At 33.9% G+C, this 22,165-nt stretch overlaps 1 protein-coding gene across 1 annotated transcript; it reads left to right on the top strand.

Annotated features, from left to right (window-relative positions):
- Positions 1-613: 613 nt before the first annotated feature.
- LOC112923635 (sulfotransferase 1E1-like) lies at positions 614-20,709 on the top strand. Its single transcript, XM_026003484.2, has 8 exons — positions 614-719; positions 6,757-6,919; positions 9,708-9,833; positions 11,127-11,224; positions 14,796-14,922; positions 16,547-16,641; positions 17,026-17,206; positions 19,094-20,709. The coding sequence occupies exons 2-8, from the start codon at positions 6,772-6,774 to the stop codon at positions 19,204-19,206; spliced, it is 888 nt and encodes a 295-aa protein (XP_025859269.1). The 5' UTR covers positions 614-719; positions 6,757-6,771; the 3' UTR covers positions 19,207-20,709.
- Positions 20,710-22,165: the final 1,456 nt, after the last annotated feature.

The raw sequence follows: 22,165 nt of genomic DNA on the forward strand, positions 1-22,165 counted from the left end.
CTACATTCTTTCCTTAGCTGTCATCTGTTTTTGACTTTCAGGGCAGCTTCGGAGCTAAAAGCAAAGATCTTAAGTCAGAAGAGTTTTCTAGTGGACTTGTTAGGACACAACCAAGCACTACAAAGCCTTCTTTGACAGCTCTCAGTAAACTGAGCTAAGTCTCCTGATCCAGGGTCCTCACGGCCCTCCTGTTTTTTCTCTGTCCTTTTCTTCCCTCCTCTCACTCCTCCAGGAAGTTTATTCTTTTGAAGATCAATCTCATTTCATGATTCTTCAGTGAGTAAATAAAGGACCTCCCCCCTTCCCAGCTCCCTTATGTTTTGCTCCAAACGGCTTCTCCTTCATTTCCTCTTCATCTCCTCTCCCTCTCTCTCCTCAACCCACTGATAGCTATTGGCAAATTTAGGAATTTGATTTATGAGCCAGGAATGAAAAATAACAGCAGAGGTTTTTCACATTTCTGTATGAATGAGCATGACTCTGATTAAATGCATCAGCAGGTACGTATACATACTTGTGATACTCTGTTGCATCACAGACTCCAAAAAGCCAAGCCCCACAGTTTAATCCCCGCCTCCTTCTCTGGCATTAGGAATAAAAGCTCATCAGAAACATTCCAAATGCATAAGTGATGCATTTTGGTGGCCTAAAACCTGAGTGGAGATCGAAAAAAACTAAATTGGATCACCCAGTATTTTTTCCCAGGATCATCTGGACAGGTTGTATTTTTACTATTATTACTGATGTTAATATTTAGATTTTAGATATAGGAAATTTAGGAGCAAATTATACAAAATCGTTAAAAAAGAAAAAAGAGAGAATAAAGCCTTTACTAATACTTTAGTTACTTAATAATGTAAAGCATTTTGAATGCTTTTTAAATCATTTGTTTGTCATTAAGAATAAATCTTGCATTATATAGTGCTTTGTTGTTTAAGGAATTTTAACATAAAACTACAGTATCATAGTGACCCTGTAGGTTCTGCATGCTATATATATTCTCCATTTCACTAAGGAGGAAATAGAGCAAGTAGGGTAGAAATAGTTGAAGATAAAGCACAGTTTTAACAATTTTTTTTTCAGGTTGGTATTTCTAGACAACAGTAACCTTTATACTCAGGAAATTAAACTGACAATTTCTAACTGAAATACATCCTTTGATAATAAAGAAGAGAGAAGCTAGAGACTTTTATTTTTTATATTCTCATATTTAAATTCAAATGGTGTCAGGAGTTAACTTTACAAAGAAATTCTATACTGCCCCATTAAGCATGTGACTGGGTGCAGAGAGATTTTTAAGATAATAATTCAAAGGTGATGTCTACATTCTCACATGTATGGAGGATGAGTCCATACATTGTGATAATTTACCAACAGATCTTAATAAGAAAAGAGATTTTATTATATGCCACTCAGTTTAACTCTGAGACCAAAATAGAAGGGGCAGCCAGAAGTCAGCCAAGTGCCGAGTGATAAATCAGCTACTCCCAACTGACTATAAGCCAGTTTTTGCTAAGTTGGCAGAAGACCAAGAAAATTGTTCACATGAATAAACAAATCAATAGGCTGGGCAAGTAACACCTGTTATACACTTTCTTCTGGTGAAAGATTTCTATTTTTTGAGAGCAAGGCAGATTTAGGGAATAAGCTGATTTATTAATAAGCCTAATTTCTAATCAAAATCTCATAATTTTGGTGAGAGTACATATAACATACCTGAGAGGGAGGTCTTGAAAGAGTTGAGCCTGCCATTAGGGACTGGGATTTTTTTCATGTTTAGTAAGAACATGTAGGACTAGTGTTGTTCTGGGTTCCAAAACATATGGTGAGCCATTCTTTAGTCAAAACCAAACAAACAAATGAGAAACTCCTTCATTGTGTCTCTTTTCTGGCGTGTAATCTGAGGCCAAAGTGAAATAAATATCATATTCGGTTGTCCCAAAGACTTTTAGAGAAACAAACAAATAGAAATCACATGTAAAAATCATGTTGGACATTTATAGATTTTATTCTCTCAGGTGAGAAAACAGATTACTCATTATGCTTCTTCAGATAATTTTATATTTATGAAATATATTCTTGGGAATTTTGACGACACATATTTCCCCTGCTTAGAGGGGAGACATTACCATGTAATGTGTAGTGTTTCTGAAAGGGTCCTAAGTATCTGGCTTCTTATCATGAGCATGCTGTGGATTTCAAGATTTCAAACTCAATGGCATTTCTACTATATGATTAATCTGGCTTTTTATAGCATACAGAGCAGAACATAAGAAAAGCCACACAACAAACAAGATAACAGAATGGTGAAGAACCTGGGTAACAGTCTGTTGAGTGTCTGACTCTTGATTTCAGCTCAGGTCATGATCTCAGGATCATGAGATTGAGTCCTACATGGAGTTCCTCACAAAGTATGGAACCTGCTGGGGATTCTCTCTCTCCCTCTTCTGTCCCCTTCCCCCCCCCCCCCACTTGTTCTTTCTCTCTCTTAAAAAAAAAAAAAGACAATAGAAGGGTGTAGGAAGTTAGGGAACCAATCTGAAGTCTGTGGGTTAGCATTTGAGACAAGGCCTTGGTCCAGTTCGGGTCAGTTCTCTGCTTCTTATGCTCAAGCAGTGAAGGATCTCAGTTCTGTTCAGAGAGCAAGCAGGCAAGAGCCTTGGATGGCAGCTGCCTTTTTAAAGTGGTCAGACATAGAGGGGGTTGTGTCTGAAGAGTCTGACAGCTTGTTGCCAAAATCCTCCCCTTTTTGAAGGGATTTAATCGGTCTCTGATCCCTGCAGATGTCCTCTGGTTCTGCTTGTTATCAATTCAATTGATGCTGGTCCCAGTGATATGTCCTAGCTGTAGTACCTTTAATTGCTTGCATCATTGCTTGACATGAGAGACTCCATCCATCTTGCTCTACAAACTTCTATGTATTACCATATGGATTTGGCATAATAACAATATAAGCTCATACTTATTAAACATTTATAATGAGAATTTATAATTCCTGTTAACTGTTTCAGGTAAGTATTATAATTTTTATTATCCTTGACTTGTAGTTCAGAAAATGGAGCACAGTTGAGCTGAAGTAATTTGCCAAGATAATGCAATTTCAAATAGCAGAGCTAGGATTTAAACAAGATGGTCTACTTCAGGGCCCACACTCTTCTTCAAAAAAAAATTCTTTTTAAAATTTATTTATTTGAAATATATATAGAGAGAGCACAGAGGGAGAGGGAGAAGCAGGTTCTAAGCTAAGCAGAGAGCCCAATACAGGGCTTGATCCCAGGATCCTGAGATCATGATCTGAGCTAAGGCAGATGCTTAACCAACTGAGCCACTCAGGCACTCCCATGACCCACACTCTTAGTAACTATATTCTATTCTCTGTTATGTTCACATTAGCCATCTAAATTAATATGATTATATAAACTTTTAGCATATATATTTCTCATTGTATGAGCACATTTAAATATTTAGGCAACCATATCAACCATATCAACCATACCAACCATGGCAAAAATTTGACACGTTTGATTATATGAACAATAGACTTCTATGCAACACTATTAAAATAATTAATTAAGCTTAAAGATTACTGGCATATAAGACAGAAATACCACACATATTTTCAATATAAAATCAACAATAAACTACTTGCTATGAAACAGTTAAGAAAAAGCAACAATCTTGATGGGCAAAATGGATCAAAATAATAAAATAACCAATAAACTTATAAAAGATGAAAACATGAAAAATTATAAAATATCCCTGAAACACGGTTTTCCAATGATGGTGAGAATGTGAAAATACTGGCAATTTCATATAGTGTGCAAACTGGTATAATTTTAGTCATTAAAAAAAGTTTAACAATGTTTTATATGGGCATACCTTTTTTTTTTTTTTTTGTATTTCCATTGTCACTGCAAAGATAAGTGTGAAAGGAGATATACTCAAAGAGATGACTTACAGAACTATTTATATCTAAACAACATTTGGGAAAAACAGGAATTTCCATTAGTAAAAAATTGTGTCATCTATGCTACACCCATACTAGGGACTGCTAGGTGTCATTTATAAGAATAAAGAAAATTTATGTATTAACATTTCACATTATATAGTGAAAAAATAGAGCACAAAAAGAATGTAAAATATAATACAAATTAAGTTAGATATGTAAATGTGTAGGTTAGTATCCAAACTCCACAAGGAGTTAACAAGCTCAACACCCAAAATACAAATAACCCAGTTAAGCAATGGGTAGAAAACATGAATAGACACTTTTCCAAAGAACACATCCAGATGGCTAACAGACACATGAAAAGATGCTTAATATTACTCAGGGGACTACAAATCAAAACCATAAGGAGATACCATTTCACACCTGTCAAAATGGCTAAAATTAACAGCACTAGAAACAACAGTTGTTAGCAAGGATGCAGAGAAAGGGGAACTGTTTTATACTGTTGGTGGGAATGCAAACTGGTGCAGCCACTCTAGAGAACAGCATGGAGATTCCTTAAAATGTTAAACATAGAACTATTCTACAACCCAGTAAGGTGTTTACCCAAAGGATACAAAAATACAAATTCAAAGAAATATATCCACCCTGATGATTATAGCAGCATTATTGGCAATAGTCAAAGAATGGAGAGGGCTCAAGTGTCCATGGACTGAGGAATGGATAAAGAAAATGTGAGATAGATGATAGATAGATAGATAGATAGATAGATAATAGATATAGATATATAATGGAATATTACTCAGCCATCAAAAGAATGAAACATCATGGATGAAGCTAGAGTATAATATGTTAAGTGAAATAAATCAGTCATAGAAAGATAAATACTGTATGATCTCACTCATATGTGGAATCTAAGAAAGAAAACAGATGAACATATGGGAAAGGGGAAAAGAAAAAAAAGGAGAGAGGGAAATAAACCATAAGAGACTCTTAATGATAGAGAACAAACTGAGGGTTGATGGAGAGTGGGTGGGGGATGGGCTAGATGGGTGATAGGTATAAAGGAGGGCACTTGTGATGATCAGTATTGAGGGTTGTACGTAAGTAATGAATCACAGAGTTCTACTCTAGAAACCAATATTGCACACTGTATGTCAACAACCTAAAATTCAAGTTTAAAAAAAAATATATTTTTAAAAGAGCAAGTATGTGTCATTGTCATATCTCCAGAGCAAATCAAGGACATTTTGCCTCGAGGGTGTACTTAAGGGTATGGTTAAACAAAAGAAAAGAATGTGGGGAGGTGATGTGCTCAAGAAGGCTTCAGGTCACAGAGCAGTCATCATGGCAGATTTGTATTAGTCCAGTTCACAAAGATGAGTAAAAAGGAGATCTAGAGAGGCTAATATCAAAGAAGGCTAAAATTCATTGAGATGCTATATTACAAACTCAGAATGAAGAAGAACAGATAGTGAAAGAAGTTGAAAGTTAATGAAGGAAAGTTTGCTTAATTAAAAATCCTATGACCAACCCTGAACATGAAAGGTGTTGTCATGGGAATTATCAATGATAATCATCTTGTTTAACCTTATATGTTTCAGATAAGTCATTCAATGGGAAAATCTACCACCTTAGTGATCAAGTGTGAGAGTAAGGTAAAGGTAATGTGAGAGGTCCCAGAGGAATCTACTATAGCTTCAAGAACCCATGTCTTAGATATATCCATTTTGGTGTCATTAATTTCATCTTTTAAATACACTCATCAAGCATTTGAATCTTTTTGTTAAATGAAAAATATTCAGGAACTAAGGAAGCTATGACTCTGAGATCTGGCAGTAGCTATCAATTCTGATCATCAATCTTTTATTGTTATTTGATGTATACATATTAATCAGGGTGATTATTTGCCAAAATTTTATTGTATTTTCGAACTTCTTAGTCTTTTTACATACCCCATCAATTTTGACAAAGAAATGGAAGGCTCTGTTGTCTTTATTCATCATGGAATTCGCTATGCATATATTATGTATAAATATAATTCAACATTTTTATAGTATTTATTTGAGAGAGAGCATTAGTGGGGAGAGGGGAAGAGGGGAAGAGAGAAGCAGACTCCCCAATGAGCAGGACTTGATCACAGGACCCCAGGATCATGACCTGAGTGGAAGGCAAAGGTTTAACCAAATGAGCCACCTAGGCATCACTAATGGTGTTTTTTTAGGTGCATGGAAGAGAGCATAGTATAATTATTAAAAATCTTGGGGATTATCCAAGGGTGCCTGTGTGGATCAGATTTTTAAATTTTTTGAAAAATAAATATAACACAAATGCTTCACATTATTTTTCATGTCAATTTTTTAAAGATTCATTTATTTTAGAGAAAGAGAGGGAGAGATGAGGGGTGGGCAGAGGGGGAGGAAGAGGGAATCCCAAGCAGACTCTGCATTGAGCATGTGGCGCTTGTTCCAATGACCCTGAGATCATGACCTGGACTGAAACCAAGAGTCAGACGCTTAACCAATTGAACCACCCAGGTGCCCCTATTTTTTACATAGTTTTAAATACTTTATAGTGCTTTGTACTTTATTACTCTTTTATCTTGTTAGGCTTACCTTCTTAATAGGATTAGAAATTCCTAAAGCGCCAAGACTATATTATACAGTTCTTTAATATGCATTTAGTCTACATGCTCAATAGCTAAGAAATGCTGGAAACTCAAGAGAACCTCAATGTACAGAGCTATTATTAATTTTAAAACATTTAAAAGTACATATAAAGTGGAAAACATACCTTTTTTGTTTCAGTGCACCATCCTTAGGATGGAGCCTTCCAAACCTGACTATTGTACATTCTTTGGCAAAATCCATGGAATTCTAATGTATAAAGACTTTATGGAATATTGGGATGATGTGGAGACATTCCAGGCAAGACCAGATGATATTGTCATTGCCACCTATCCCAAATCTGGTAAGTTTCTTTATGTTAGTGTTGTTCTCATCTATAAATTGCAAACCCACCTTTAATGGTAAATATTAAGCTGTTCACTTTTACCACATTCATTCTTCATATTAAAGTCCAGATAGGGTAGTTTTAGTATAGATATGGAAAAAAGTGGATATTCAGTTCTAAGAGCACAATCTGTACCTGTAACTTGAGCAGCACATTGACAGTAGTATTGTTGGCCACTTTAGAAAACTATGTGATATAAATGGATTACTATAGAACCAAAACTAAAATTTTAAACTACCAACTGTGCTTACCTAATGTCACTATTATCATTGTTGTATAAACAGAGTATAAGTCATTTTTGCAAACTTTTAAAAAATTCTTTTTCAGCTAACCAGGTCTCCTTCCTTAAATCTGTCCCCCAAACTTCTATTTTAAGCAACACCTTTTTTTTCTTTTCCCTGAGATTAGCTCAACTGTTAATCATAGTTCTGGAGTCTCACAATCATACACCTTTAGAAATTAGAAAGATCCAACCTAGACTTCTCTTTCTGGTTGTTACATTTAACACTTACATAAGTTAAATACTAAGTAGATCTCACTTCATTATTATCTTACTCCGCCACTGTAGGAATTCTTCCCAAACACACCCTGATAATCTCATTCTCTTGCTTAATTTATGTCATTGCACTTCCAGACTTTTTTAAAACCTTAAACTCGAATGTGAACACCTAGGCATTTTATGCTTGGCATATTCTTGCCTCTTCAGCCTTCTGCCCACCCGTTTCTTCTTCAATTGTGTCTTCATAATTTATTTCCAATTCTTTCCCTCACCAGTGTACTATTCTTAAGTGTCTGACCTTTGATTGGAAAAAAATAATTCTGTCTGGTAGAACCCTTCTCTACCTCACAAACCTGGTGAACTAATCTCAATAGTACGTTAAGGCTAAGTTGAATCCTCATGTTGTCTTGAAGGCATTTCTTGTAAAAACATCACAGAGGGAGCAGCATGCTTACTTAAATGTTCCCCCTTTGCAGTTCTTTCAATTCCTGTGCCCACTTGTATTATAGCATCATAAGAAAAAAGAAGTGTTGTAATTATTGGGCACTGTTTCCAACTCTTAAAAGTGCCTTTGAGCACCAAAAGGCAAAGATCAGATACGTTCTTTTCTGTATCCTCTGTCTTGGGTCTCAGTTCGAGGCATCAGAAACTATCAGTAAAATGTGTAGTTGAACCATGCTTGAGTATATCATCTATTATTATTTTTTTCTCCTTATATTTTTTTCTTTTTTCCAAATTTACATTTTTATTTTGGTACAGTATTTGCATATATCTACTAGACAGAAAAGAAAGTCCAAATCCTATGCTCAAACTACATGTCTTTGAAGAATAAGTCTCTGTAACACATGAGACACTACCATAGTGAATATATCTTATTTAATTGTGTATTCTTGGCATTTAGCATAGTGACTTAGCAGATACTCAATATATATGTGTTGAAAACAATTAATGAATGACACCTCCCTGCTCACATTATCCCAAAAAAAGTAGGGAACACCTCTTCTCATTGACCTGTCTCTTCATCATTTCTTTGCATATTTTCCCCATTTCTGTTTCCCATTTATTCATTCAGCAAATTTTTATTGAGTTCCTGCTATGTGTCAAGTGTGATATTAGCCACTAGAGATATAATGATGAATAAAACACATTTAAACTCTACCCTCTCAGATTTTATAATCCAGTAGGAAGTATAAATCAATTAGATGGCAGATATATTACAGAATGAATGTGCCTTGGTTGAAGGAAGTCCACCAAGGTATTGAGAGAACATATGGGAGGAGCACCTTGCTTGGGGCTCCTCAGAGGCTTCTTTGAGTCAGCAAAGCAAAGCAAAGACATAAGAGATTCAGCTCCTAGAAGAGTGTTCCAGGCTGAAAGAATAGCACATACATGGGCATGGGAGATTCTGAGGGCATGCTTACTTTCTGGCTTCTTCAACTCTTTCCGTTCTTCCTTCTTGACCATCAGTATTTAGTCCATTCTTCAAGACTTACCTGAAAGCTTTTTCCCTCCATTCCCCAATACTCATCTTTTCTTTCTTTGAATTAAACTCAGCAGTCAATTGTGTATTATTTTCACTTGTACAACTTTAGTCAGCTTAAATATATTTATTGTTAACTTATCCTAGATGTCAGGGGATGCCTGGGTGGCTCAGTAGTTAAGTGTCTGCTTTTGTCTCAGGAAGTGATCCTGGAGTCCCAGAATCAAGTCCCACATCAGGCTCCTTGCATGGGGCCTGCCTCTCCCTCTGCCTATTTCTCTGCCTCTATCTCTCTCTAGTCTCTCATGAATAAATAAATAAATTCCTTAAAGAAACAACAACAACAAAAAACTTGTCCTAGGGGTCAGGAGCTATATCTTCTTTATCTTTGTTTTACCTGAAAATGACTAATTAAATACAATACTTTTCATATAGTAAGAATTCAATAAATCAAGCCTCCTTACTTTTTAGATTTAAAAATTTAAATCCCCAACTGCTTACACAATGTCCCAATTCATCATGGACAAATTTGGATTCCTACGACAGCTGTGTCTTACTACAATATTCATCCTCATTTATTGAAGCTATTTTGGGGTCTTGCATGATTAAATATTAGAAGAAATGTTTCTTTAGTTCTGTGGCTATTCTGACATCTTTCAAATAATATTGCATTAGTACATTCTTACTTTGTCCAGTTATAAATACACTACTTGCATTGTCAGCTTGACATGGTCAGTGGAACACTGAGGTTTGTCTAATTTTTACAGGTACAACCTGGGTTAGTGAAATTGTATACATGATCTGCAAAGAGGGTGATGTGGAAAAATGCAAAGAAGATGTCATTTTTAATCGAATACCTTATTTGGAGTGCAGAAAAGAAAATCTCATGAATGGTAATGTTTAAGTAGATTTTTAAAAGTAGATTTCAAAAGCTATGTACATATATTTTAAAGTATGGATATAGACAGTGCAAGAAAGAAGACTGTTAAGTAAGAAAGACAATTAGTATTATGTCCTCTCCACGGAAAGCATGTAAATTTAAATTTAAATCTTAAGGTAACTGGGTGATGGGTACTGAGGAGGGCATTTAATGGGATGAGCACTGAGTATCATACTATGTGTTGACAAATTGAACCTCAATAAAAATGAAAACAAAAACAACAAACAAACAAAAAATAAATAAATCTTGAAAAAGTTTATGGTATAGCATTTGTCTGAAATAGAGTGAATAAGGATAGCTCTTATATGCCTTCAGTAGAGCCTAGTAATATGTGAGCATTTATCTTTATATGAACTGAATGTGATAATACATTAAAAACTATAAAAATATCCACAAAATTTTCAAGGATATATACAAAAAGATATTCATCACAGATTCTTTTAATGTTGTGCAAAATTAGAAACAATGTTTTAGTCAACAAAAGAATAGTTTAAAGTAATAGCACTATGTAAATCATTAAAAATTTTAGGATGTTTTATGTTTCTTCACATTGCAGTTTTGGTAAAATATATTGAGGAAAATATCAATTAGAAAGTATTAAAAATTCCATCTGCATGTGTGGTATTTAGATGGTTCTGAGACTGGTCATATGGATCCACAGTTGACACTTGAACAATGCTGGGGTTAGAGATACCACATCTCACAGAATAAAAAATCTGCACATTAACTTTTGACTCTCTTCAAATTTAACTATTAATAGTCTACTATTAGACTGGAAGCCTTACTAATTACAAAAACAGCTGATGAAGCATATTTTGTGTGTTATATATATATATTATATACTGTACCCTTACAATAAAGTAAGATAGAGAAAAGCAAACGTTATTAAGAAAATTATAAGTAAGAGAAATTATATTTATACTACTGAACTGTAAAAAAAAAAATCCATGTATAAGTGGACTGGTGCAGTTCAAGCACATGTTGTTCAAGGGGCAGCTGTATTTATATGGAAGACTGACTACCAAAATGTTAATAATGATTTTCCCAGAATGGTGAAATTTTATTTTGTCTTATTTTTTATTTACAATTTCCTCTATCTAAACTTCTGTCATGGTATGTATTGTTGTTATTACTATGAATACAATATGGAATCTTAAAGTTAATTTCATTTTTAATATGTCTGTAAAATCCATATAAATATCATGTTTGAAGTTGTATATATTCTTTAATTTTTTTTAAAAAACAGGAGTAAAACAATTAAAACAGATGGCGTCTCCTAGAGTAGTGAAGACCCATCTGCCAGTTGAACTTCTTCCAGCCTCATTTTGGGAAAAGAACTGTAAGGTAACCAGAGTCAATTATTCTTAAAATTTCACATTTGTTTGTTCTTTTATGGAATTGACAGATATTTAATAAGTGTGGATTAAGGTCAGTATAGTCAGAGTCTAGATTTCAACTCCAACTCTAGGGATGATTTGGAAACAATAAGCCACAGCTTCCTCGTCTGTAAGAGAAGGTTAATACCATCTTCTTCATGGAGTTGTTATAAGGATTAAATGAAGTAATGCTTGTTAAGTGCTTAATAAAGTATCTAGTATATTGTTAACAACAAATGGTAGCTTCTTTTGTATTTGTTGTTTTTACTGATGGTATTGGACGTATTCCTTTTTGCAAACTATCGTGCTTGGCATAATAAAGCATGCAAGTGAACTAGTCAAAGAAAGATAAGCCAGACAAGTGTCATATAATTATTTACCAAGTTCCTATCATGTGATGTGCCTATCATGTGCCAGCAACACAATGATTAATAAGACACATGCAATCTTTGTCTTCAAAGATCCAGTGGGGGAAAGGGGCAAATAGACAATGTAGGAGGTGCCACAGGTCAAGTAAGAAGAGAATTCTAGCCCAGACATTGAGAGCAGGGGCGGTATCTAAAAGCAGGTAACATCTCAGCTGATATTTAAAAGATGTATAGGCGTTAGTTCTTATAATCCCAGAGGCAACCGCAGTGAGGATCTGAAACAAGTTCAGTTTAGCTGCAAGGTTGAATGTACACATTGACTGGATAAATGAAAGGAGATAAACTAAAGCTTGACCACAACAGACAATGAAGCTAAGTTGAGAAGTTTGAATGATATTTGATAGCAATGAGTTACAGACCTTTTAAGTTGGTGATTGACTTTATCGGTTTTGCTTTTTACAAACAGTGATACATGTAACCCTAAAATATTAAGTCTTGGATCATTGATGCTGTTTCTCAAGACCTTTCTAGCTTTTCTTAGGATAAGCTATGACCCATATATACTACACACATATGAGATGTTGAAGTACTATATGCAGTCATAATAACAAAATAGGGGGCTGGCTTATCACAGTCATGAAACATTTTTACTGTACATTGTGCTCCATAGTTACTTGGTTTATTTGACATTTTTATGGGGATCCATGGTCCGAAATTCTAAAGATTCTAATGTTTCTTGTTTGTTTTTTATCAAAAGCAATTCTAGATAGAACATATACATCTTGCTGATATTATTCCATACATAAATTTTCTTTCATTAGTGAATGCCATTTATGTATTTTGCAGGAGATGTGTAACCTTTTTTAAGAGATTTGACCAAGTCACATTTTTCCTTTGCACAATGGGCTGTAGCCCCTTCAATTATCAAATGAAAATAGATATATTTGCAATAGTCTTAGTTTTTTTTTTTTGCAATGTTTACTAAATTGCTTAATCTTCACAAAACTGCTCATCACCTCAGAGATGCATCAAACAAGTGGATTAGTGAACTGAGTATTTCTGGAATAATTCACTGGGAGACAAGTAGATAGATGGATTGAAACTATTTGTAAAAGTGTATCTGGAGTGGTGAGCCAGAAGTAAGATGTGATTTTTTAAAAGTAGAGGGGAACAGGGATCAAACCAATAGATAAGAGAAATAATTGAAATAAAAAAATTTGAGGCCCTAGAATTGTTGCAGGACACGTATATTGGGAATAACTAATAAGGAAGAAGGGAAGCGTAAACTGTCTTGGAAGAATACATGATGTTCCAGAATAGGGCTTCAAAAGTGAAACCTTTAGGGTTTCATGACAAGATTCACAATTTGGTCATAAAAGTGGTTAGCTGAAGTAAAAATAAAAGTAACAATCAATGAATACAAGATCATAGAGAATCAGATGGTTCATGCATGCAGATACTAAAATTACACTGGATGAGGACAAGATTAGGAATGGAGAATAATACTATAAGGCAGATGTTCACATTTTCAATTACAGCAAGAGAATGACCACAAGTTTATAAAGGCTTTAGCTGGGAAATGGATGAACTGAATATCACAGGAACAGAGGTTTTTCAAGTGTAAGATTTTTAAAGATTTTATTTATTTGAGAGTGAAAAAGAAAGCACAAGTTGAGGGGAGAGGGAGAAACAGGCTTCCCATGGAGCAAGGAGCCCAAGGTAGGGCTCAATCCCAGGACCCTGAGATCATGACCTGAGCCGAAGGCAGATGCTTAACCGACTGAGCCACCCAGGCATCCCTCAAATGTAGAATGTTTCAAATGGATTATGATCCCAAGTGAATTGTGGGTAAACTAGCAACTTTGACTGTAGGCAAAGTCCTATTTTCAGGAAAGACCTAGATTTTCCTCTAAGACAGGAAGAGCATGTGTGGTAAAAAGTGGGATATAGAATAGTTTCTGCCAAAACAGAGATAAGATAAACTAATGGGAGTTTAGGGGAAGAGGGATTACTTTTGTTCACCCTATCCCATCTGGGGAAATAAAAAGCTTCACAGAGACCTGGAGCCAAGCTTTAAATATGGATCCAATTTTGAGATGTAGAGAATATTCAAGACAGAGGGAAATGCAAGCAGTAAAAATGAAGAAAAGCAAGCAGTAAAAATTCTGAAGTACATTCATGGATATAGTGGCAAAGCTATATGTAAAAAGCTAATATGCAAAAGGAAGTAGGAAGAGTATTAAATTAGGTTGGAAAAGTTCATAAGGCTAATGATAGCTTTGATAAGAAAAGAAAGTTCACTTTTTATTTATAGGAGGTTTATCTAGCAGGATCTTAAAATGAGACCCATATTTTTTTTAAAAATATTTTTTGAGAGACAGTGAGAGGGCTATATTTCTTAAAATAAACTAGAGGATTTTTTAAAAATTGTTTGACAGTATAGAAACTTGAAGAGTTAAGACAAGCTAGTGAGCCAAATCAAATTCAGTAAACAGTGGTGAGTCATGAGTAGCCTTCCCTGATGGCAATGGGTCAGGTGCCTTAAGATGGAAGTGGAGCCCATGGAGAGATATTGGAGGTTACTTCTGCAGATCTTTTCCTGCAGCATTGAGTATCAGACCTAGGAGAGATCATAAAGTTCTGGCCCAACTCACTTATTGTACAGAAAATTTAGAGCCAAAATTGGTCCTTTGCACAAGATGATAGAACTTTTTAGTGCCAGATGGGCAATTAAAACTAAGGCTTCCTGATAGCTATTTCTGATTGGTGATTCTTCTGTATGTAATATTGGTGATTCTTCTGATGTTGGTGAAGATTATTTTTTAACTGAGACCAATAAGCATTTAATTAGACCAATAAACATGTTCTTCCCTTCTAAGATTACATGAAATTTGTAACATTAAGATGAGTTATAAAATGTGAAAATGGCATGAAAAACGAAAAATGAGAACTAGCCCTGAACAACTGTTCCACAGAGCATCCACAGAGGATGCTGTCATGTCAAGTTGCTGAAGAATTTTTCTTCTTCATAATTTTATATATTTTAAACACTATCTACAGGGAATATGTATGATACTTGTAGTTGAAAGCATTAAGTGTTTTCTTTTTACATCTTGATGAGACTACATTTGAAAAAAATTAGTGATTTAATATATAATTTCATCTTCTTAGGTGATCTATCTTTGCCGGAATGCCAAAGATGTAGTTGTTTCTTATTATTATTTCTTTCGAATGATAACTGCTCATCCAGACCCTGGATCTTTTCAAGAGTTTGTGGAAAAATTCATGGATGGACAAGGTAAAGGCAGCTTCTTTTCTCTCAATTCTTTATACAAGACAAATGACATTTCTGAGCAAAAATTTTTGTTGTCTGCTCTGATCTGTTATCTTCCCTGATCCTTAATTAAAACACAGAAATTCCCAAAGCCTTTGAACTCTAGAACAAGCATAAGGTTTCCAGATGTGGATGGCAAATTGCAGAATCTGGACACTTCAGTTCAGTGCCTAAAAATAAATATATAAAAGTGTGTTTGGAGGTTGGAATAAGAGATTTTCCTCTCTAAGACAGATTCAGTGTTCAATTCTTTCATTTCAGTTGGGAAAAAAAAAGGTGTTTCACAACTTTACAACTCTACTGAATAAGGGGGCAAGGAAATAGAGAAGAGAGAATGCTCACTTGTTTCCAAGGAAAGTTTCAAATGCTTTATGGGGTCAGAATTCACAAAGAAGTCTGAATATCTACAAAGTTCTTATTTTTTTTCCACTCAGGGTATAGTCTGAATGTTTCAACTAGATTTCTCAAAACCATACAAGAATTACTTGAGCAGAAATTCTGGGAAATTTTACCTTTTTATTTAACTCCAGACTAAGCAACTATTTAAAATTGAGGAAGAAAGTGTTCAGGAAAGTCCAGTATTATGTAAAGAAGGCCATTCTGATCCTGTAGCAATAATTGCAGGAAAATTGATAATAATATCATCTTTATATCCATACAAGATATTATTGACTCATAAAAGTAGAATATATGTACTTTATGTTTGTTGCATTTTGGAAAAAATTCTGCTAAAGGATCATGAATTAAACATATGCCTCAAGATCATCAAAATTCCCATCGTAAGGCAGAGAAAGATAATATTGCACCTCTGCAAAATGGATGAATAAGATCACTATAATTATCATTATCTCACTTTTTCTGTTAAGAACAATTGCCAATAGAGTCAAACAACAGAAGTGATAGTTAATGACAATACAAAGCAGAATACTTTGTCTCACATAGCATTACATTATTTTGTCAGCAAGTTATTGGGTGAAACACTGGGATATGCATGAGACAAGATAAGGGAAGAGAGATACAGCATTTCAGCTTATCACATCAACTTCAAAATCTTCTTTTTTGAAATGAGAATAACACTAAAGGCCCTGACAAAACATCCCTACTATATAAACTGCAAGTAGTATAACAAAAAATTACATAGTTACTAGCTTTAGTTGCCAAAGCTAATTTGTAAATGGTAAATTGGAGACCTAGACTGAATTCAGATTATAAAATTATTAATAATTCTACTAACTCAACTCTCTTCACTGACAACTTGATTTTACACACACACGCAAACACACATACTTCAAAAATGCTCCTATAAGCTCTGAATCAAGTTAATGGGACAGGGATTTCCTGCACTTTTTATGTGTCATAAACAATTTCAGAATGATGAAGGTTTAGAGTAGGTTCCTGCACATGGATTACTCAACAAACTTTGCCTCTCTTGCTGCAGAGAAATTCGCTTAAGATGTGTGACTGATCTCTGGGTTTCATTCCATGATCATTTATTTGTATTTATTTGTTGCTTCTGTTGTTTGAATACTCATTTTCAAGCTGTATAAGGATGATACTATGCCCTTATATTATTTTTATCTGACTTTAGTGCCATATGGTTCCTGGTATAAACATGCAAAATCTTGGTGGGAAAAGAGAAAAAATCCACATGTGCTATTTCTTTTCTATGAAGACATGAAGGAGGTGAGAAATTGAAAACATATGGGCTATTGTACATCTGAGACTAATATAACATTTTATGTTATTTAAATAAACATTTTACAAAAAGAAAACATATGGGCAATTTAGTGATTTCTAAAATATTAGCATTTGACAACACTCTAGATATAAAAATCTGTCTTTAAATAGATAATGCAGCCACCTCCAAATAGTATTTAACTTTAGTAATTACTTAATTACTAAAGTAATTAATTACTAATTAATTAGTAATTAGTTACTAATTAACTTAGTAATTATTTAAAATAATTAACTTTAAATACCTCCAAAATGTATTTAACTTTATTTATTTATTTATTTATTGGTATTTAACTTTAGTAATTAAGTCTTCAAAATATTTTTTCTTCTTAGGATATCAGAAAAGAGGTGATAAAAGTGATGCAATTTCTTGGAAGGCAGCCGACAGAGGAGCTTGTGGACAAGATTGTACAGCATACTTCATTCCAGGAGATGAAGAACAATCCATCTACCAATTATACAACAGTACCAGATGAAATCATGAACCAAAAGGTTTCTCCCTTCATGAGAAAGGGTGAGAAAGTCATGCAATTTGCCTCAGTTGCTATCAGAAGTTACAAGTTGAAATTGTTATAGGCAAACACCTATTAAAGTCTATTCTTGCCTTGTAGACCCAGTTGGTTTTCTTCAGAGCTGTTGCACATTTGACCAATCTTTTTACTGAGTTACCAGTTCTGTAGAGGCATTAAAATGGTACTACTACTACGGCTACTAAGCTGCTACTACTTCATGATTACTTATTATATGCAGCATATTAAGAATGGCCAGCAGCCACCCCAGCCTCAGCACTAATACCACACCCTACTAGCTATTATAAATAAAGCCTGTATGCCTTGGTGATGTACCGTGTATGTTATATAAATGCATATAATTTTAAAATTCTAATTCTCTTCAAATTAAAATCAGACACTCAAAGGAAAACTTCTATTATTATCTCATTTTGAAATGAGGAAGTAAGCCTAGAATAATTAGCTTTTCCTTGACCAAGTGGCAAATATTTTTCAAGACCAAGTGGCAAGACCCAAATTCATCAAATTGTACAAATATATACAGTTCTTTGTATATCAGTTAACCTCATTAAACCTGTTTTAAAAAGATTACATTTCAAAGCACTTGCTGGAAAATACAGCTTTGTTTAGCAAAATATCAAAATACAGTGAAGTGACATTCTATTGGAAGGAGGAATGGTCTGATGAGATGTGGTCAGTTTATAAATCCAAAGGCAGGTAGAATATGTAGAGTATTGGGGCATGGGTCTACTTGTAAGTGAAGCAGAAACAGAATAGAGAAAATCTTGCTCTTTAGACCAAACTTTTAGTGACAGTGTCAGAAATTTTTAAGATAGTAAGAATAACAAACCTGCCACTGGCACCAACAGAAAGCCCCTGAAAAGAGAGTTGGCATATGGATTATATTTTAATTGTTTAGTTTTCAGATGATCTCAGTCTTCTTTTTCATAATGTCCACATGTATTTTTAAGATGACATAATGGACTTAAAATAGTTATCCTTGTAAAGGGCTGCTTTGTGCTATGCCCTTAGACCCTACCCAATTCTCAACATACATTTTCTGTCTTTGGGGGTTATTTTACTGGGAAAGTTTAGAGCTCCTTGAACTAAGGGGAAGGGAACTACTAATTTAAAATACTCCTTCTGCTAGGGGAAGGTTAGATGTGATGGAAAACAAAAGAAAAGGACCTACTAGTCTTGCAGTAACACAAGGTGGAAAATGCTGAGAAACTTACATGTCAATGGCAGCAAAAATGGATAGAAAGCAATGGATAGGAAGAAAGTCTGAATATGAGTATAGAATTAGATGTAGTTGAGGACAACTTCCAAATTTATGCTTTGGATACCTGGTGCTGACTTTAAACAGGTTATGGAAAAGGACACAAAGAAAACACAATTTTGTGGGGAAGAAAATGAATTTAATTTTGAACTAAGTTGAACTTGAGCTAGTTGTATGGAATCCAGGTGGAAATATCATATAGACAGTTGGCCATGGAGACATAAGCCTGGATTTGAAGTTAGTATGAAGATGATAGTTGAAATTTGGAGAGCGTGGCTAAGCATGGACCTCATCTTAGGAGCTCTAGTATTTCAGGGACAATTAGAGAAGAAAAATTAAGTAGCATAAGAAGAAAGAATCAGAGAAAGAAATTTGCTGGGTCTTATTTGTTAAGAATCAGGACAAATCTTTCTTTGCAAGCTTGAATATACATATTTGTGCATATATATATGTATGTATGTAAACACACACTATTTATGGTATATATTTTATTTATAATTGAAGATTTAAAAATAGAATTTGATCAAGTATTAATGAAAGTAATGAGTATTAGAAAATTTCATAATTCTGGCTAGAAAACATGATTTTTTTACTGTTTGCTCTTCTGTTATAGGGATTGCTGGAGACTGGAAGAATCACTTTACTGTAGCCCTGAATGAGAAATTCGATATACATTATGAGCAGCAAATGAAGGGGTCTACACTGAAGTTAAGAACTGAGATTTAAAAAGGATTTTCTTAATATACCTAAAATTAAATATATCTAAGATTTCTTCTCATATTCTTCACTTTTTTTCAAATTTTAAATTGTTAGGTGCTTAGGTGGCTCAGTCGCTTAAGTGTCCCACTCTTGATTTTGGTTCAGGTCATGATCTCAGGGTAATGAGATCAAGCCTTGCATTGAGCTCTGCATTGAGTGTGGAACCTGCTTCAGAGTTTCTCTCTTTCTCCCTCTTCTCCTGTCCATCCCCCCACTTGTGCTCTCCCTCCCTCTTTCTCTTTCTCTACAAAAAAAAAAAAAAAAAAATTCGATTGGTAGAGAACTATATAAAGGATCATGATCAGATTCACATGATTATTAAGATGCTCATATAAAAACAAGAAGTTTTTTCCCTGTTATGATTTTTTTTCAAATATTACACAAATCTCTAATCTATAAATTATTACAAATCTCTGATTTATGTGTATGATGTAGGAACACACAGATAGTTTGAATTGTCAGAATCACACTCCAAATTATTTATTTTTGTAGTTACTTTTTTCCACTTAGTAACACATTTAGCATATGCATATATTTATATATACATATATGCACAAATATATATATTAATAACTGTGCCTGAACTTTGAAGACCTTGGGAGAAAAAATTAAAGAATAAATACATTTGGGGTAATAACTATACCTACTATTTCCTTCTTGATATCCTTTCATTTTCTGCAAACTGGCTCAATTTGGAATTTACCTTAGTCTAATATAAATTTGGACAGAACAGATTTCCAGATGTATATCAATAATCCTAGTGAGTACTATTTATGCTTGAATGTCTTGAGAAATATTTATGCTCCAGAGGTCCTTTTCTCCTATATGCAATGTAATGGATATAAGTTCGGTAAAGTTTTAAAGAACATGATATTTGCCTGTAAAACAAAGCAAAAACAAAAGTAAGAAGAGGAATTATTATTTTCTATTTAAGCACTGTTTTGGCTTGTGTCTCCTATTTTTCTGTATTTTATTGATGATTTTTTTCTATATTATGCTTATTATAACACTCAAAGCTTCCTTTGGAAGACACACAAGATCACAATTGTGAACACAATCACAATTGTGTCTTTAGAATATTACATCTTTTATTATTAAGCTAAAAGATAGAGATAAACTGATAGAATTTGTGCTCTTATTCCTTGAAGAAAAATTCAGGGATTTATCAGCACTCTGTTCAATAATTATAATTTTTCAGAATCAAAGCAATTTTAAAAAAAATGTATAACAGTTACACATAATGCAAAAATTGGAGAATCTCAAAAACTATTAAGATTTGGTTGGGGTGGGATGTGAGGTAGAATTTCAGTCTATAAAAGAAACAATTGTTATTATTTTTTAAATATCTATTCTGTCATGGTTGTTTTTCATTTATCATTATAGTTTATAATAACAGCTTTTTAACTGTGTAGTTTGTAAAACTAATTGTTGGTTTTGCCTACATATTAAAACTAAACAAGAATAAACTCATGTATCTTTCTGACTTTAGTTCTTTAGTGAACCAATGTATTCCAAATTGGCCTGACTGAAATTTGGACCAATCATATTTCCCCATAGCATGTCCAGAAATATTTGTAACTTTCTTGGAGAAAGAAAGAGACTAGGATCTGCTTAAAATTCAAATAGGAACTTAAAACCCTCTGAGTCCCTTTGTCGTCTTCCTTAACCTGGACTTAACGTCTGTGTGAGCTGGAGACAGTTTAGAGCCTTGGACAGCATCATGAGGTGAGGTTACAAGGGTAGCCATTGTAGCTTTGTTTCTGTGCCTCCAGGAAAGCTAGAAATGTCTGATTATCTTAGTCTTTAAGGCTTCCCAATAATTAAATCTCTAGAACAATATCTTCAGGACAAGTGCTAGATATTTAGAAACACAAAGGCTTGTTGACTGATTGATTAATACCATGTTGAGACCAGAAAGTGTTTAGTAAGCATTTACTTATGAGTATTTTAACTGCATATAACTTGAACCATACCACAGAGTTCCTTTATGTGACTAAAACACCTGAGAATTCAATTTGGACAACAAAATAAAAAATAGAATAGTACTAGATTATAATCCACATAGATATAAATATCTACAAATCCATACTGATATAAATTAATTGAATAAGTAATTAAGTGATATATATATATATATATATATCCATATAGAAGAATTCCAGCTATTGGACAACTCCCCATTCTATCCCTTAAGTGCAGGATTCAATAGTGACTTCCCTCAAAAGAGTATGGAAAGGATGAAGGATAGGATAGTGTAGAAAAAGTAACTTTACAGTGGAGAAACTTGACAAATACTATCTCAGCTCGTTGATCAAGGTTAAGATCTTCAATAATAAGATGTAATTATAGACATGTCCTTGGTATATGATGAAAATGGCTCTTAACTTTGTTGATCTTCCCTCTCCTCCAAACCTAAAACCATTGTATAACTATAGAAAAAAACATCAGATAAAATCAGGTTGAAGTAAGGACAATACAAAAAATACCTGACCAGTTCTTTTCAGTTTTATCAAGGCCATCAAAAACAGGGAAAATCTGAGAAACTGTCATAGTCAAGAGGAGTCTAAAGACATTACTCTTAAATGTAATGTGGTACCCTAGATGTAATCCTGAGACAAGAAAAGGAATTAGACTAACATTTATAAAATTCTAATAAAATATGGCCTTTAGGAAATAATAATGTGTCAACTTTGATTCATTAGTATGCAACAAATGTACCATAGAAGTATAAGAGGTTAATAATAGGGGAAAATGGATGCTGAACATACAGAAACTCTTTGGAGTTCTTTCTTTCCTATAACTTTTTTTTTTCTGTAAAATTCCAGATAGTAAATATTTCCAATTTAGCAGGGTATATGGTTATGTTACAAATATTCGACTCTGTCTTTGTAGCTTAAAGGCAGCCATAAACAACAACACATAAATG

The sequence above is a fragment of the Vulpes vulpes genome, chromosome 2 (assembly GCF_048418805.1).
Source record: "Vulpes vulpes isolate BD-2025 chromosome 2, VulVul3, whole genome shotgun sequence".
Lineage (NCBI taxonomy): Eukaryota > Metazoa > Chordata > Mammalia > Carnivora > Canidae > Vulpes > Vulpes vulpes.